This window comes from Chrysemys picta, chromosome 3 (genome assembly GCF_011386835.1).
Source record: "Chrysemys picta bellii isolate R12L10 chromosome 3, ASM1138683v2, whole genome shotgun sequence".
Classification (NCBI taxonomy): Eukaryota; Metazoa; Chordata; order Testudines; family Emydidae; genus Chrysemys; species Chrysemys picta.
This window is the reverse complement of record NC_088793.1, coordinates 99,161,387-99,178,677: the sequence shown is the minus strand read 5'-3', so window position 1 is coordinate 99,178,677 and position 17,291 is coordinate 99,161,387. Positions and strand designations below refer to the sequence as shown.

Sequence of the window (17,291 nt, the reverse complement as noted above, 5' to 3'; positions counted from 1 at the left end):
GACAGCTACCCTGGTGGGGAGGAAAGAGTGGATGAGAAGTTGTTCTGACTGGCCAAACACAATGAAGGGGTTGCAGAAGATTAAATACTGTTTTCTCCTACCCTGTACAGTAAATGTATGAACATTTTCTTCATGAACCCCTAATCTAGGAAATATCATTTCCCCTGCTTTCAGTTATAAGGGTCCTCTTCAATTTAACGTCTGTGATGCCTAAGACTTTATAATTTGTATGAAAAGATGAAAATAAAGAGATAACGAATGAGCCTCCTTTACATTAATATTTGGAGTACACACACACACTCCCTCTCTTCAGGTGCATGCACATGCACATGTACACACACACACACACACACACACACACACACACACACACACATCGTAATTCCGAAGGGATTTACAAAATAATATACTTATATAAAATGTACACAAGCAATAAGCAAAACCACTATCTTAAAGTGGCTGAAAAATACAACACAGGACTCTCATTAGGGAGGGAGTCTAAAGCTACATGGAACTTTTAAAATTTCAGGTGCATAGTCAGCAGCTGATGTTAGCAATACCGCTCTCAGTGTCATGTGTGTGTGTGTGTGTTAATTAATGTCCAGAGGAGCAATTCAACTATTTTGCTGAATATCATCTCTCCTGGTTTGCCAGTCCTTTATATTAATGTTCCATCAAATACTTGAACTTCAGCACTGCTGATATCAATTCCCCTTCTCAGAGTTCTCAACCATTAGGTGGCACACTTTATATTATTTTCCTTTCAGACTCTCTCTGATGACCTAACAATATTCCAATCTCTGCACTGAAACTCTAATCTGAAATAAAAGCTTTCCTAATAAAAAGAATAACTAGCACATAGAAGTGACATCTCAAAATAAAGGTGGTTTAAAAATTATTTGATTTACCACTGTAAATGCGATTGCCATTTTGATAGCCCCACTGATTGACTCTTCGTGATAAGTAGATTTGATTTTAAATCAGAAATTTCTCTGTCTTGCTGTGTAATTCTTAACTGGACACAGAAACAACTCACGGTGCTGAGAGCAGATCTACAGCACAGTGCTCTATCGCGGTGGTTCTTAACCTGCAGCCCACTTGCAGCCCAATCAGCACATAGCTGCAGCCCATGTTACACCCTCACGGCCATACGGGTAGTATATATATTGTGTGGATGCAGCCCACATGACACTGAGAGCTGCATATGTGGCCCACAATGGTAAATTGAGAACCACTGTTGTACAGTTTAATGAGAAATGAACAACCACAACAAACAGATCATTTGACTATTTAAAACAGGAAAACCAAAATGCATAATATGTCTGAGACCTCCTGGGCACTTTACAACTCCGTCGTGAACACTGAGTGAACCTGTGTGTAAGAGGCAATCCCACAAATGTGTGTATTATTTCTCTGAAATATTCAGGCCCAGGGGATTTGAAAAAGAAAATTCTGCTTTTAAGGGATACATAAAAAATGAGGAGTCCTTGTGGCCCTTAGAGACTAACAAATTTATTTTGGCATAAACTTTCGTGGGCTATAACCCACTTCATCAGATGCATGGAGTGGAAAATACAGTAGGCAGGTATAAATATACAGCACATGAAAAGATGGGAGTTGCCTTACTTGAGTAGGGGGTCAGTTCTAATGAGGTCAATTCAATTAGGGTGGATGTGGCCCATTTTTCCAACAGTTGACAAGAGGGGGTGAGTATCAACAGAGGGAAAATTATTTTTATACTGACCAAGCCACTCCCAGTCTTTATTCAGGCCTAATTTGATGGTGTCAAGACAATGGATCGTGTGATATGGTCTGAATGAAACCTGGAGGCATGTAGGTAAGTATAGTGGTCAGTAGGTTTCCGGTATAGGGTGGTGTTTATGTGACCATCGCTTATTTGCACAGTAGGGTCCAGGAAGTGGATCTCTTGTATAGACTGATCCAGGCTGAGGTTGATGGCAGGGCAGAAATTGTTGAAATCTTGGTGGGATTCCTCAAGGGCCTCCTTCCTACGGGTCCAGATGATGAAGATGTCATCAATGTAGCGTAAGTAGAGTAGGGGCATTAAGGGAAGAGAGTTGAGGAGGCATTATTCTAAGTCAGCCATAAAATTGTTGGCATATTGTGGGACCATGCGTACCCACAGCAGTGCCTCTGACTTGAAGGTATAAATTGTCCCCAAATCTGAAATAGTTGTGGGTGAGGAGAAAGTCACAAAGCTCAGCCACCAGGTTTGCCGTGACATTATCGGGGATACTGCTCCTGATGGCTCATAGTCCATCTTTGTGTGGAATGTTGGTGTAGAGAGCTTCTACATCCATAGTGGCTACATGCCTCCAGCTTTCATCCACATCACACGATCCATTGTCTACAGCCAAGCCCTAAGACACAACCGCATTTGCTCCAATTCCTCAGACAGAGACAAACAGCTACAGGAGCTCTATGTAGCATTCTTAAAACTACAGTACCCACCTGGGGAAGTGAAGAAACAGATTGACAGAGACAGAAGGGTACCCAGAAGTCACCTACTACAGGACAGGCACAACAAAGAAAATAACAGAACGTCACTAGCCATCACCTACAGCCCCCAACTAAAACCTCTCCAGCGCATCATCAAGGATTTACAACCTATCCTGAAGGACGATCCCTCACTCTCACAGACCTTGGGAGACAAGCCAGTCCTCGCTTACAGACTGCCCCCCAACCTGAAGCAAATACTCACCAGCAACTACACATCACACAACAGAAACACCAACCCAGGAACCAATCCTGCAACAAAGCTCTTTGCCAACTCTTTCTGCATATCTAATCAAGGGACACCATCATAGGATCTAACTACATCAGCCATACCAGCAGGGGCTCATTCACCTGCACATCTACCAATGTGATATATGCCATCATGTGCCAGCAATGCCCTTCTGCTATGTACATTGGACAAACTGGACAGTCTCTACACAAACGAATAAATGGACACAAATCAGACCTCAAGAACTGTAACATTCAAAAACCAGTAGGAGAGCACTTCAATCTCCCTAGACACTCAATAACAGACTTAAAAGTGGCAATTCTTCAACAAAAAACCCTTCAAAAACAGACTTCAACAAGAAACTGCAGAACTGGAATTAATTTGCCAATTTGACACCATCAAATTAGGCCTGAATAAAGAATGGGAGTGGCTGGGTCACGACAAGAAATAATTTTCTCTTTGTTCATACTCACACCTTCTTGACAACTGTTGGGAATGGGCCACATCCACCCTAATTGAGTTGGCCTCATTAGAATTGACCCCCTACTCAAGTAAGGCAACTCCCATCTTTTCATGTGCTGTATATTTATACCTACCTACTGTATTTTCCACTCCATGCATCTGATGAAGTGGGTTATAAGCCCACAAAAGCTTATGCCCAGATAAATGTGTTAGTCTCTAAGGTGCCACAAGGACTCCTCATTTTTGTTGATACAGACTAAAATGGCTAACCCTCTGAAAAGGGATTCATAGACTCCGAGGCCAGAAGGGACCACTGTGATCAACTAGTGTGACCTCCTGTATAACACAGTCCATAGAACTTCCCCAAAACAATTCCTAGAGCAGATCTTTTAGAAAAACATCCAATCTTGATTTTAAAATTGTCACTGATGGAGACTCCATCACAACCCTTGGTAACTTCTTCCAGTGGTTAATTGCTCCCATTTAAAATGTGCACCTTATTTCCTGTCGGAATTTGTCTAGCTTCAACTTCCAAGCCCTTGGAACATGTTATGCCTTTCTCTGCTAGACCGATGAGCCCAATATTACATATTTGTTCTCCATGTAGGTGCTTATAGACTGTAACCAAACTATACACTTCCAGCAGTGGTCATTCCAGTGCCAAATACAGAGGTAAAATAACTTCTTTACTGCTACTCGAAATTCTCCTCTTTATGCATCTCCTGATCAAGTTAGCTTTTTTGGCTACTGTGTCACACTGGGAACTCAGGTTCAGCTCCACCACAGCCACCATGTCTTTCTCAGATAATAGCTTCCCATGATAGAGTCCCCCATCATGTAATTATAGCCTACATAATCTTTATCCCTAGATGTATACATTTACATTTAGCCATATTAAAACACATATTTTTGCTTGCACCCCATAATACACAGTGATCCAGATCGCTCTGAATCAGTGACCTACTCTCTTCACTATTTAACAATCCCCCAGCTTTTGTGTCATCTGCAAATGTTATCAGTGATGATTTTATGTTTTCTTCCAGACCACTGATAAAAAAGTTAAATAGCGTATGGCCCAGAACTGATCCCTGCAGGACCCCAGGCAAGCTTGATGATGATTCCCCATTTACAATTACACCTGGACACCTGTCAGCCAATTTTGAATCCATTTACTGTGCACCATGTTAATTTTATATCGTTCTAGTTTTTAATCAAAATGTTATGCAGTACCTATTCAAATGCCTTACAGAAGTTTAAGTATATTACGTCAACACTATTACCTTTATCAACCAAACTTGTGATCTCATTAAAAAAAAGATATCAAGTGAGGTCCCTTCCAACCCTGATATTCTATGATTCTATGACAGTATCTGTTTTTCATAAATTCATGTTGATTTCATTAATTACATTACCCTCCTTTAATTCTTTATTAATTGAATCCCATATGAGCCGCTCCATTATCTTGCTTAGGATTGAGATCAAGCTGACGAGCCTGTATTACCCATGTCATCCCATTTACCCTTTTTAAAAATTGACACAACATTAGCTTTCTTCCAGTCTTGCAGAATTTCCCCAGTGCTCCAAGACTTATTGAAATCAACATTAAAGGTCCAGTGAACAATTCTGCCAGCTCTTTTAAAACTCTTGGATGCAAGTTATCTGGACCTGCTGCTTTAAAAATATCTAACTTTAGTATAATCTGTTTAATATCCTCCAGAGATACTAGTGGAATGGGAAGAATGTTATCACCATACAATAAGACTATATCATCTCTTTCCCCTCAAATACAGAACTGAAATATTTATTGAACATTTCTACCATTTCTGGATTATGATAGATAATTCTACCATTTCCATCTAGTAATGGACCAAATTCCATTGTCAGGATTCCTTTTGTGCCTAATATATTTTAAAAACTCCTTCTTATTGTCCCTAACTCTGCTGGCCATAGATTTCTCCTTTTATCCCTTCCCTTTGCTTCCTTATCAATTCCCTACAATTCCTAACTTATGATTTATATTCATTATCATCAACCTCCCCTTCCTTCCATTTATTATGTATGTTATGTGTTACATGATTCTCCAGAAACCCAAAGACTGTTCAAGAGGCAAAACATCAGTGCAGGGAAAATGAGAGAAATCTACTAACTCACTTGCTGAAAGCCTCTACTACACAAAGACGGGCTCCAGCCATAGGAGTCACTCTGTGATAATCTGGAGGTTTAACTACTGTTGGTTTTGTAAAAGAACTCCTAGAAGCAACCTTTTGAGACTTGTTCATATTTGCCAAAATAATGGCTCTCTTTCCTTTAGCACTATCTTTTTCAAATCCTTTCATTCTTGCTGAGTACCTGCTTCTGCTTACATTATATGTTTATGTGAAAAGAACACATCTCAACATATTGCCCCCCCCCCAAAAAAGAGGATGTCAGGGGAGGGGTGGGGAGTGATTTGAAACTGGCACTTTGGGAGTGAAAAGTGATTTATAATTCAGCCATTTATTCATGTTTAATTCATCTTCAAAAAGAATTTTGTCTGTCACTTAGAAGCATCCCTTTAACAAACCCCTAGCTTTACCTCAGAATGCTACAGACTTACCCTTGTCAATAGCTCATCCATCTCTGTCACAAGGGTATCCAGGTTTTTTTGTGCCAACTGAAGGAGTCTCTCTGGTGCTCGCTGAGGTGATAGCAAATGCTAGGGAAAAAAATTATTTCATGGATTTCAGGGCTTCAGAAATAATGGAGGGAAGAAACATCAAAGCTTTCTTCTCATTGCAGATGCTACTCCTTTTTTGACACTAATGACTAATGTCACACCCATCCAAAACTGTTTATTCAGAGGTCCTGACAGCTTTAAATCTTTTAATATAGGATATAAAATATATGCATGTGGTAGAGTATACAGTGCACTCACTACAATGTAACTGCTCTATGGTCTGTTAACAAGAATACTATTTATTTTTACTAGAATTTCATTTCATTTTCTCTATGCCTGCCATATATTTCCTTCCATCCAAGTGAACAAACATAAATTACCACTGCATGATTTACTTATTATCATAAGTCAAAATACATAATTGTAATAACTATTTACCAACTGTGACAAGTTTGAAGTAATTAAACCTTTAATTTTTCTTTTCCCCTACCTCTAGCTGTGATTATGTGTACGGGCAAATGTATACATGTTTGTACTGAATCCTTGGATTGATATATGCGTGCTGTGCGTATACCTTTAATTCCTGTGTCGTGTTCTCAAAGCCATACAGCATTTTATATGGAGGAGGCAGCGGGCCACTGAGGTTGACACTCAGAGTCATCTGGTTTAGTCGATCCAAGTCGCTTAGAAGGAGTCCTATGCATTCATCATCACAAACTGTGGTAAGGATAGGGACAGTAAAGCATATTTATTCCTGTTAAGCATTTAAGGCAGATGTTTGAGTCTGAAATCTTTTACAGTACACTTACATTCTGTGAAAGATAATGCCACCAATCTCAGATAATTAAACCCAACAAATGTCTGGTACTAGAAAAAAATATGAAAACAATAGCTAGGGAATATTGCCTAGAGCTTGATAATGGGACAGTATGATATAAAACCTATAAAGTTAAATTTGTAGACTTACCTGGGATAAAGAGGGGGAAAATTACACGTTATAGACTAGCCTGTACAAAATCCTAATTTCGGCGAGCAATTTAGAGGAAGTCTCGAGAAAGCAGGCAGGTAATTCAGCAAATCTAAAGAGCACTAAAAAAAAGAACTGAAAAAAGATTGTGCTGCCATGTATTTGAATAGATGCAAACCTCTTGAATTCATGTCATTTATGTACTTTATAGTCACACCACACATAGCAGCACGGCCAAGCAAGTTAAACTGCAATGCAGATTGCAGAAAGGGTCAGTATGAAAATGCTGATCACTTCCCATTATTTAGTGCTTTCCTCTACCTCATTTCATTATTCAGATTATAATTTATTTGACTGTTGTGTACTGCATATGCCTTAAAGGCGTTTGAATCTTTTCTCCCTAGTACTTTATCATCCATTAAAAGAAGCTAACATAACCTTATAGTCTAATGTTATTCACCCTGTAGACAGAAAATTATTCACCCTGTAAACAGAAAATTATGGGTCTGCCTCTCTAGGAGTATGAGTCTCTCATCATCATGCACAAACGTGTTACATAGGTTCAGTAAAGCTATACAGCATTTCGGAAGGTGGAGCAATTGTGAAACAATGAATACACTGGGGATGCTAAGAGACACAGAGGGCTGTGCCTAAAATTTTACAAGGATGTAATTATCTCACTCAACAACACCCTTTTAAGCTGCCTAATGGCTAGGAAACCATTAAGCAAAATGTGCATCTTTGTAAAAATAGGATGTATGGTAGATGATTTTCAATGCAGAATGACAGTTTCATCTGAAATCTATTGTTCCGTGTAGATTAAATCTCCTCTGCTTTTCATAATGTTCAGTCACAGTCATCAGAATGTTCCCTCATTCTAAATCAGGTGAGGCCAGTGGAATTGTGAAGCAGGGGGCTGGTCCAATTGTGGATGTAGAAAGAAGAATGGATACTGGTTTAATACACCAAGGAGCTACTTGGAGAGGCATGAGAGAAAATGGATGTTGGTTTAGTGCAGTAAGAAGTAGGTAGGCTAGCCACACTGGAAGGAGAATAGATATTGTTATTAGAAGAGTTCCTCTCTTCATTTAATTCTTCCCCTATGTCTCAATAGTTTGTTGCTTGAGATGAAGTGCATTATCATTATTCTAATGAAGGCCCTTATATTTTGGTTTATGCCTGTATGTCAAAAAGCCTATTTCTGGCCCACCTCCTGTCATCTCTGTTTAGAGAGAGAAGACATATTTCCATAAGATAAAGGCATGATTTACGGCAAGCTGTGTGTTTTATATACCAACATCTGTCTCCTAATTGATCAAGAAGACACACGGATCTGATAGCCATTTTGGAGGGTGTACATCCATTGCCTAAGAGAAATACAGTGTTCTTTTAAAGTGTGGGATTTTTTTAGGGATATTTTATTTTATTCTGATTTATTTTATTTTGTATATTACATAAAACAATAAGAAATTTCTAGTTGCCCTCAATATTTTTGAAGAGACTAGAAATTTAAATGGGCTGCAAGTTAAAACCAAACTTAATTTATCGTAACAGGAAAAATTTGAATAGCTTATAACATGAAGTATTCTCAATGAATAAACTGTCATTTGATAAGTTTTCTGTGAGCAAGCGATATAAATTAACACCTCTAGCTTGATAATCAGGCTGAAAAGATGAACTACATCAAGTCAGGACCACAGCTGAGGAGAAGAGACAGTTACTCCAATACACAGTCTGAATGTACTGGAGCAATAGCAAATATTTAAAGAGTATGAATGTATTTTATATGACTAAATGTTTCCAAAACTTTATCTATAAAACTGTCAGCATAAATCACTGTCTGATATTAACAAATGCAACTTTAAATTCAGATCATAATAGCTGTGCACATGTGTAAGGGGCAAATCATGCCGTCACTATTACAATCTTTTCGGCTGGCAATTAATACAAAATATTGTATTTTCAGTTTTCACCACAATCTCTCATGCATCATATGTACTGTAAATATTCTGACTTATCTCCTAGTGAAAAGCATCTCAGAAAGCATGTATGCCAAAGAAAAATGGTTTCACAAACACTGATCTCATAATAAATGACACTTCAGATATACATGTTTTACAGACATCTACCCACTTACCTATTTTAAGTAAAAAAGCAAAAGATAATGATAATGGAATCAGATTTTTTTTCCAATACACACAGATCAGATCATATTTTAAAGTCTCTCCATTAAGTCTTCCTTTTTCTGGAATTCCTTTGTATGGCATAAAGATCTCACAAGATCTCTCATTTTCCTCTGTTTATTTTCCCTTTCAAGCTCTCATATGACATGGAATTTCCATTACAAAAATACCCACATGGAATATTCTAATAATGATCCAAAACACTGTAGTTAAACCACTGTAAGCTCTAGTGTTTTGAATCATTATTATACAATGCTTTATCTTTTAAAGGTTTTTTCTGAATGAGTAGGGCAGAGACGGATTCACTCCTGAGGTGATCGATGCTGATACTTTTTTTTAAAAGTGAATGCTCCAGAGCAAGGCAAACCGACAGTGTCTGGGAGCATAATTTTGTTCTTAGTACTACAAATACCTCAAGTCTAATATGCCACTCTCCCTAAGTGTGCAGAAAACTCATTCACGTCAGTGTAAGTTCTGCATCACAAAAGATAGCAAAATATTATGGCTGAAATTGGCATTGTGTAACTGAACCCAGAATTTTGTCTTAAATATTATCATCACCATTGAAGTGCCAACACATCATATTACACAGAGTTATTTCCCAGCTTAAGTATAAGGGAAATCCATGGAATCTCTGATATCACTATATGGCAACCTCTGATAATTATTGATTTTTTAATGTTGACTACTATCTACTCCTCTTTCTGCAATCCCAGGCACTGCCACTAAAGAGAGTGGGAGAGTGAACCTGGAATCAATCCCAAATGTCGTTCTTGATTGTGCAGAACATTCACTAAACTAATTAATCTTATATAATCTCCACCCCTTTTTCATTAGGGAAAAAGAAGTGAAATCCTGGTTTCATTTAATATATTTGGAGTTCTGCCATTAACCTCATTGGAGGTAGGATTTCACCTGTGATCTCTACGTCTCCAAATTTTGGGAAAACTCAGACCCAGATCTGGATCAAAATTTTATGGCTCACTTTTATTCTCCACTGTTCATAATCCCCCATTTGTTGCAGATGGCTGAGACTCAGTAGCTAGCAAGATTTAAACATGTAGAGGTTGGTGCAGTGGTTCTCAAACTTTTTGCTTTCATAACCCCGTTTTCATTGCTTCATGCCACCTCAGAAAGCATGGAGGATGGTATTTTGCTCCACAAAATGCTGTCCTCTGCATAGCGTGACTTCACATGAACCATACATGCGAAGTCATGCCACATGGAGTCTGCCATTTTGTAGAGAAAAAAGGCATCCTCTTCACACAGGATTGCAATCCCATCTGCTGACGATGCTACCCCATCACTGGGGAATTTGGGAATTGCTGGGCTGATGGCAGGACATTCACTCAAATTTTCTCTCTCCAGCAGTAGTTGCAGGTTTGTTGGCTGCATGGTGTAGTGCAATGTCCATCTCTTTTCACAGGGTTAAATTAAATAAACAAAATTCTGTATAATTAAATATCTTTTCCAGCTTCTCTATTTGTCGTACATTTTTTCCCTTTCCCTCTTCTTTTTCACCCTTTCATTTAAGTCTTTGTTTCCACATTAGTACCATGTTGGCAGTATATAACTGAGGATAAGGATTTGTTGTTTAAATATTGCTGCAGATCTCAAAATATTGTGACTACACTTTTACAGATGAGCCTGAATTGTACATATAATTGATCCCCTGAAAAGTGCTTAATAGGTGAATTATTATTTTATTTATTATGGCTATTACAGCAAAGCCTAGAAGCTCTTATCAGGATTGGGGCCAATCAGGATTGTGCTAGCCACTGTGCAAACACACAGTCTTAGTCCCTGTCCAGATGAGTTTACAATCTAAGATCCTAATTCTCCAATGACTCACTCTGGGAAGTCCAGTTGAAGTCTCTAGAACTACTTGCAGAGCGTAAAGTTAAGCATGTGTAAGTCTTTGCAGGATCAGGATCTAATTTCAGATAAGATGCAACAGACTATAGACTTGGTCCAAATCCGATTGAAATGAATGGAAATATTTTCATTGACTTCAGTAGGCTTTGGCTCAAGCCATATTGGAGGAGAAAGGGGGAGGGAGGACAAGCGTGAGAACTTTGGAAACTCCAAGTTACATATTGTGGCCATGTTTCTATGTCCAAAACCATCTAATCCAGGTGAAGGGGCAGAGAGCTGCAAAAAGACAACACCCATACACTGAGTTACTCATGGGCATAAAGGATTGCGACCATCCAGGAGCGGCGCCAAGGTTTTTGCCGCCCTAGGCGACAGCGCTCTTCCTCTGAGCATTCAGGGGGCCTGGGGTCTTCAGCAGCGGGGGTCCTTCCGCTCCGCATCTTCGGGGCACTTCGACGGTGGGTCCCAGAGCGAGTGAAGGACCAGCCGCCGAATTGCTGCCGAAGACCCGGAGAAGGACCCCCCGCCACTGAATTTCTGCCGAGGGTGGCAAAATGCTGCCCCCCAAATCCTGCCGCCCTAGGCAACCGCCTAGGGTTGCCTAGGGGAAGCGCCGGCCCCGCGACCATCCCTTTTTAAATCTGACAGAGAAGCACATATTTCTGAAATACAGTGGTCACTGTCAAAAGGTCAACATTTACACCCCCATACCCGAGATACCACAACTAATATCTATTACAAGTAGGATATTGTGTTGCCTGGATCTCTGACACTGAGCTGTGGTAGCTGTCGGTCAATGGTGACATTTTATAGTGGTGAAAAATGCATAGATATTTTTATTATTTAACATCATAGGGGTACCTAAGCAGAGTAAATTATTACAAATTAAAACTAATATATATGAGTAATCAGAGAAAATCTGGGCAGAAATTTTTCATATTTGAAATTAAACAATTTGTTCCCAGCATCATTAAAAATAAGCTCTGTTGCTAATTTTCTTATTGGTTATGAAGGCTACTGTTTGTTTGAACAAAAAGGGGAAAATAAGACATTAGAACTGGACTACATAAGAACCCAAATTTCAAGGATCATGTATATTAATTACTATGGAGGCCTCCTCAGCATGACACTGAGCATACGAACTCTTCACTTCCTGGAATTTTTGAAAATCTGATGGTTTCAGCTGGAACCAATCAATAGGGGGCAATGATATTAGTACCAAAATTACTTATTTAAAAATAAATAAATAGCTTAGAATGAATTCAGAGGCATACTAGGCTATTTTGACTATTGAACTTCTCAGAAGAAATTTATTTTTGGATATAATTTTTCTCATCATTGCTCTAACTGCTCATCAGACTAGACCTAACATTGTTTTGTTCTGGGAATGTAATAAGAAGCTTTATTCCATGTGTCTATCCACATGTAATTATCTTTCTGTTATTATGTGACTGTAAACAAATTCTTCCCTTTGTACAACAATTGTATGTTTTAAAAAAATCCCCTTTTTTCCATTCTGCCTGTGGCTCTCTAAAATATAATTATTACAAAACAACACTGACAAAAATGCTACCTACTAAGCAACAAAAATGATGTTATGAAATAGTTGCTAGACAAGATGACACTATATTGTAAATAAATAAATTTTATGTTCAGTCAAAAATATGATTATTTAAATGCAAACACACACCTCTCTGGTGGTGGGATTTTTTTTGCCTAGTTACTTTAAATTGTTCCACCATTAAGATGTTTAGTATAAAAGAGACCTTAAATATAAATGTTACATTTAAATAATGTTACATTGTAATAAATTGGTTAAAAGTTTACTTTTAATAGGATTTCAATTTGTATTTCTTAACTTCTGTGTGTTATTTTTAAATATGGTACTGCCATTTAAAGAACACTTCCAAAATATTAATTAGTAGAAATCATTTGGTGTTAACTATCCAAAATCAATGGACAAATATTAAATATGATAGACCAAAATGTTAATAGTTTAACAAGACTATGCTTTAAATTTATATTACTTATATGTGTTTATGTATATTTGCATTAAGCTAAACCATTTTAAAACCATCCAATAATCTAAGACTTTACATCTCAATTCTTGCAATTACCACCAATGCACCAATATTTAAAATGAAATTATTTGAAGGGAAGAAAAATATCCAAGGAAAATACTCATATATCATTTTTTGAAATATTGCAAGTATATAATATTCCTTATGGGGCATTAATTTGCTCTATTTTAGTCATTATTAGTCAGGTAATCAATATTATTATGATTTTATTACAGTTGAAAGTGGTTAGCCATAAGGGTTTTATTGTGTTTTCTGGAAAAAAAAAAGTTTTATATGTGCAAGCTGAAGGATAACAACATAAAGGGGCCAAACCCTCAGTTGCACCAGAGCTAAACTTGACACAGCTATGGGCTTGGGGAGATGGGCAAAGCCTCAGAGATTCTCTAAATGATGCCTCTCTGCAATGGCCCTTTTACAGCTGGTGATCAGTGGAGTGCAGCAGTGTATCACCAACACTCCTTGTGTCTGTTATGCCCCTAGAATGCCCTCGATGGGCTAGGAGGGAGAAGCATAGAGCTGGCTATATTGGCTCTAGGCTACCTAAGGTTTCCACTATGGTTGGGGAATCGGCAACCTGCCACTGGAGCAGACAGACCCGTGGAAATGGGGAGTAGAGTGATATCTGATTTATATTATTCAATACTAGTCTCCTCTGGTGCACAACTAGGAATAATATGGGCCACATATTAAAACATATTAGAGAAAATACCTCTATTTGTGCATTTGCAACTTGGCACTTCTACATGCAATTTTGAGCACTTTTACTTGAGTGTGCAAATGCTAAAACCCATTTGCACATGCAAACTCAGTACTAATGTTGTTTTGTATATATGCAAGTTATTTGGATACACACAAAAACACAAGCTGAGTTGAGGCTGTACTGACAATTTTGACTCTATTACTAATAAGTAATACAATAAGCATAGACTTATTTTTCCTTAATATTGCATGAATACGGTGTATTGTATTTTACAAATTATCATTGACATCACTGGGAGTTTTGGATGCTCAACCAATCTGAAAATCAGGCCTCTTCCATTTAGGTATCTAGCTATGGCTTTATATGGCTTACTGTAGATGCCACACTGGAAAATGCGGTCAATGTTTTATAGGTAGGAGGCTATATACAGCATGGCTTGATGGTCCATTGCCCTGCACCTTGTGCTGTTATTTACAACACTGCAGAGAGGGTGTAGAACACTGCTATTCTGATTTGGTAGCATTTTACATGCACTTTACTCTCATGTTGCACCGATGTAAATGAAAAGACAAGGTGCGGGATAACAGAGAACCAAGCCCGATAACATTGGTGTATATTGGGTCTGTCTATCATTCTCTCTATATGAAGATATTAACAGACTTATACAGAGAGTGTAGTGTCCTTTTTCAGCACTTACTGAAGTTTCCCACCTAGCTCTCTGTCCATTGACAAGGCAATGTTGGCTCCTGTGCAGCGGGAGTACTACATTCAACAGAGCCAGCACTGTATGCACACTTATAAACCTCATCCTGCCAAATTCTGAGCACTTCCTGAGAGATTCTGAAAGCCCAAATGACTGCAATGTTCTTCACCTTAAAGCATCAGGCCCATTATGCCTAGTATACTTTAAACACGACTCCACTATTCATCCTCTCAAACAACGAAAGGCATACTTAGCTCTTGATAGATATGAGCTGCTACATTATTCCACGTCAATTTTAGGTTTTTAGGCTGTTTTGCACTGTTTGTGTTGCACGGTTGCAATTTGTCCTGATTACATATTAGCTGGTTTAATGGTAACGATTAAACGAATACTCCAGGATTTTACCCAACATGAAAATAAATCTGAGTTTTATGGTGCCTATCTGCTTTGGTGTTATATGAGCCTCACATGAAAAGATAATCACAAAATGAAAAAAGCTTCAATTAAAATTCAATAACAAGATTAAATTCAGATAAAACATTAAAACCAGTTCATTGTGCCCTGCCAATATATTCAAGTATGCACAAAATAAAAATCTTATATACAGGGGCTTATTGGATCTCTATCTGTATTCTGTTTTAAATGGAACAATGATGTGACGGCCTGGAGGGGGAAAATAATCACAATTAAATTAGTTCCTATTAATTTTCTTTTTTTAAGAATATGCCTTATTTCAGTTCATGATTGACTAAGTGTCCAAGAATACATTCTGCAACCTGATTTTTATGTGCTTTTGATAATACATAAAGAATTATCATAGAAAAATGAAACTCTGGGCTCAGAACAAACATAATATCCAATTTCATGGAAACCAAATTACAAAAAATAATAAAAGAGAAGACAATCTGAACACATAAAAACTGAAAGCAAGGGCAAAAAGTATAAGTTTTGTAAAATGTAACTCAACAGTGTTTTAGGCTGGATTGGCTATTCATTTTATCTTTTAAACAAAAGACGTTCTTTGTTCCTGAATAGATTGTACCCTGACTGCTTCTATCTTCTCAATTTCAACAGGAGGTTGTGAACCAGCATGTCCAAGGCTTTCTATAAGCCTTGATGAATACTTTTCAGAGTCTATGTATGATTCATGGCAAAAAGCAGTGGAGCTGCTGATTAAACATTTAGGAGAATACTAAAATATTCAATAAACCCAGATCTTTAATCAGTCACAGTAGCATCCCCAACCTTTGGCAAAACTGCAAACTTTGAAACTGACTAAAAGAAGTCCTTCAGAGCCTTGTTGTGGATTTTCAATGATGCTATTAAACTGTACTTAAGATTTTCCCAGCAGCTTGAGGCTTGTGAAAATTGGAGGCCAGAATGCTTGGGAAATGAGAAGTCTGATGGATATTTTCAGAAAAACAAAACAAAACAGCTACAGAATCGATTGGCACCACAGCAAGATTCAGTTCTTGAGATGCAACACAAACCACCACAAATGCCCCCGCCCCCCGAGGTAATGTTAATATACGTACAAATGCACTCCATGCCATCACGCACATGCTGGTGCTTGCAGCCTGCACAAGTCCACCCTGTGGATTCAGGTTTGCAAGTGCACTGTCCGGTGACAGGGTCACAGGGGATAGGCAGTGAACCGTACGGATCACACTCACATTCTTGGCAGGACCCTCCTGGAGTTCTTGGGTCACCGGAGAAGCCAGGGGAACATCTAGACATTATAAATATAAACACAGATTTGGCCTCTTAAGAATGCATAGTGTATTATATTTATCTTGTCTGCAGTTAGCAAGACTATACCAAGTTGAGTGCCCAAAAGCACAAGTCTTGGGGTTGGGTTTTTTTTTTTGGCGCTTTATGAACAAATATATATTTATGTAAGGGAACAATTTGCATACCACCTGACCAACTAATTATAGGCACAATCCTGTAATCAATATGTGGGTTTCAATCAGGGCAGCAGGGTTGAGCAAAAGTGGTGCCAAGGCCTAAGGCTCCCTGAAAGTTTTGCAGACACTCAAGCCCTACAACAGACTGACTTGAAATCTCCCTCCATGATCTACCTTTTATCAAGAGACTTCCAAATTCTACCCAAGAGACCGCCTGGCTGTTGTGTTTAAAAGTGAAATTTGTACTAATAATCTCTTGCTAACTGTGATCAGCTTATTCATACTGTGTTATGCAGCTATTTGTTGTTATGGGTAGAACAACTGCAGTCTCTTTGGTTATTAATAAATCTAACTGTAAATTTCTTCTTTGTGGTCAAGGTCAAGAAGGCTTCTCTAATAGTGAAAAAGGGAATTTTAGGATGACATCGGGACAATTTATATGTATATTACATAATTTTAGATAAACATGTCATTTTCTTTAGATCTTGGAGTACAATGAAAAAGAACATGGAGTAAAAAAAGACTAAGCCAATAGAATTTTGGCATTAATAATAATGAGTTTATTCACTGTCAATTTACAATAGAAGTTGAAAAACTACCTGATAAATCCAGTTTTTAAACCATACATAGAAGAGGAAATAACTTATCAAAAGAAGCATATTTAGAAGATGCTAAGTTGTTTACTGACATCCATTGAAAGGCATTATGCCTCTTTCTACATTGTCCCCTTTTTAATTCTCTCTCTCTCTCTCAACCCACACAATTACCATACCTTTCACAATACTGGCCTTCATATCCAGGTGGGCAAGCGGTACACCGGTAATCACTGAGACCTTCCGCAACACAAGAAGGACTAAAGCTAAACCAGGGGGGAAAAAAGAATAAAAAGCCATTTCTACTGTACTCCATTGATATGCCATATCACTCTAAGCAGCTGTACAAGGCCAGTAATAGAGTCTGCTCTTCAATGTTAATATCAGGATTTTCTTACCCACTATGTACCTACTATGT

At 38.1% G+C, this 17,291-nt stretch overlaps 1 protein-coding gene across 7 annotated transcripts in view; it reads right to left on the bottom strand.

Moving 5' to 3' along the window:
- LAMA2 (laminin subunit alpha 2) overlaps positions 1-17,291 on the bottom strand; it is a 470,353-nt gene that overhangs the window by 104,540 nt on the left and 348,522 nt on the right. For 6 of the 7 annotated variants that reach the window (XM_065588564.1, XM_065588566.1, XM_065588568.1 and 3 more), the window contains 4 exons: positions 17,053-17,139; positions 15,909-16,102; positions 6,439-6,581; positions 5,805-5,903 (listed from right to left, as the gene is read on the bottom strand). In XM_065588564.1, coding sequence (XP_065444636.1) covers positions 5,805-5,903; positions 6,439-6,581; positions 15,909-16,102; positions 17,053-17,139 — 523 coding nt within the window. The remainder of the gene's footprint in view (positions 1-5,804; positions 5,904-6,438; positions 6,582-15,908; positions 16,103-17,052; positions 17,140-17,291) is intronic. The other variant, XM_065588563.1, reaches the window with a different exon arrangement.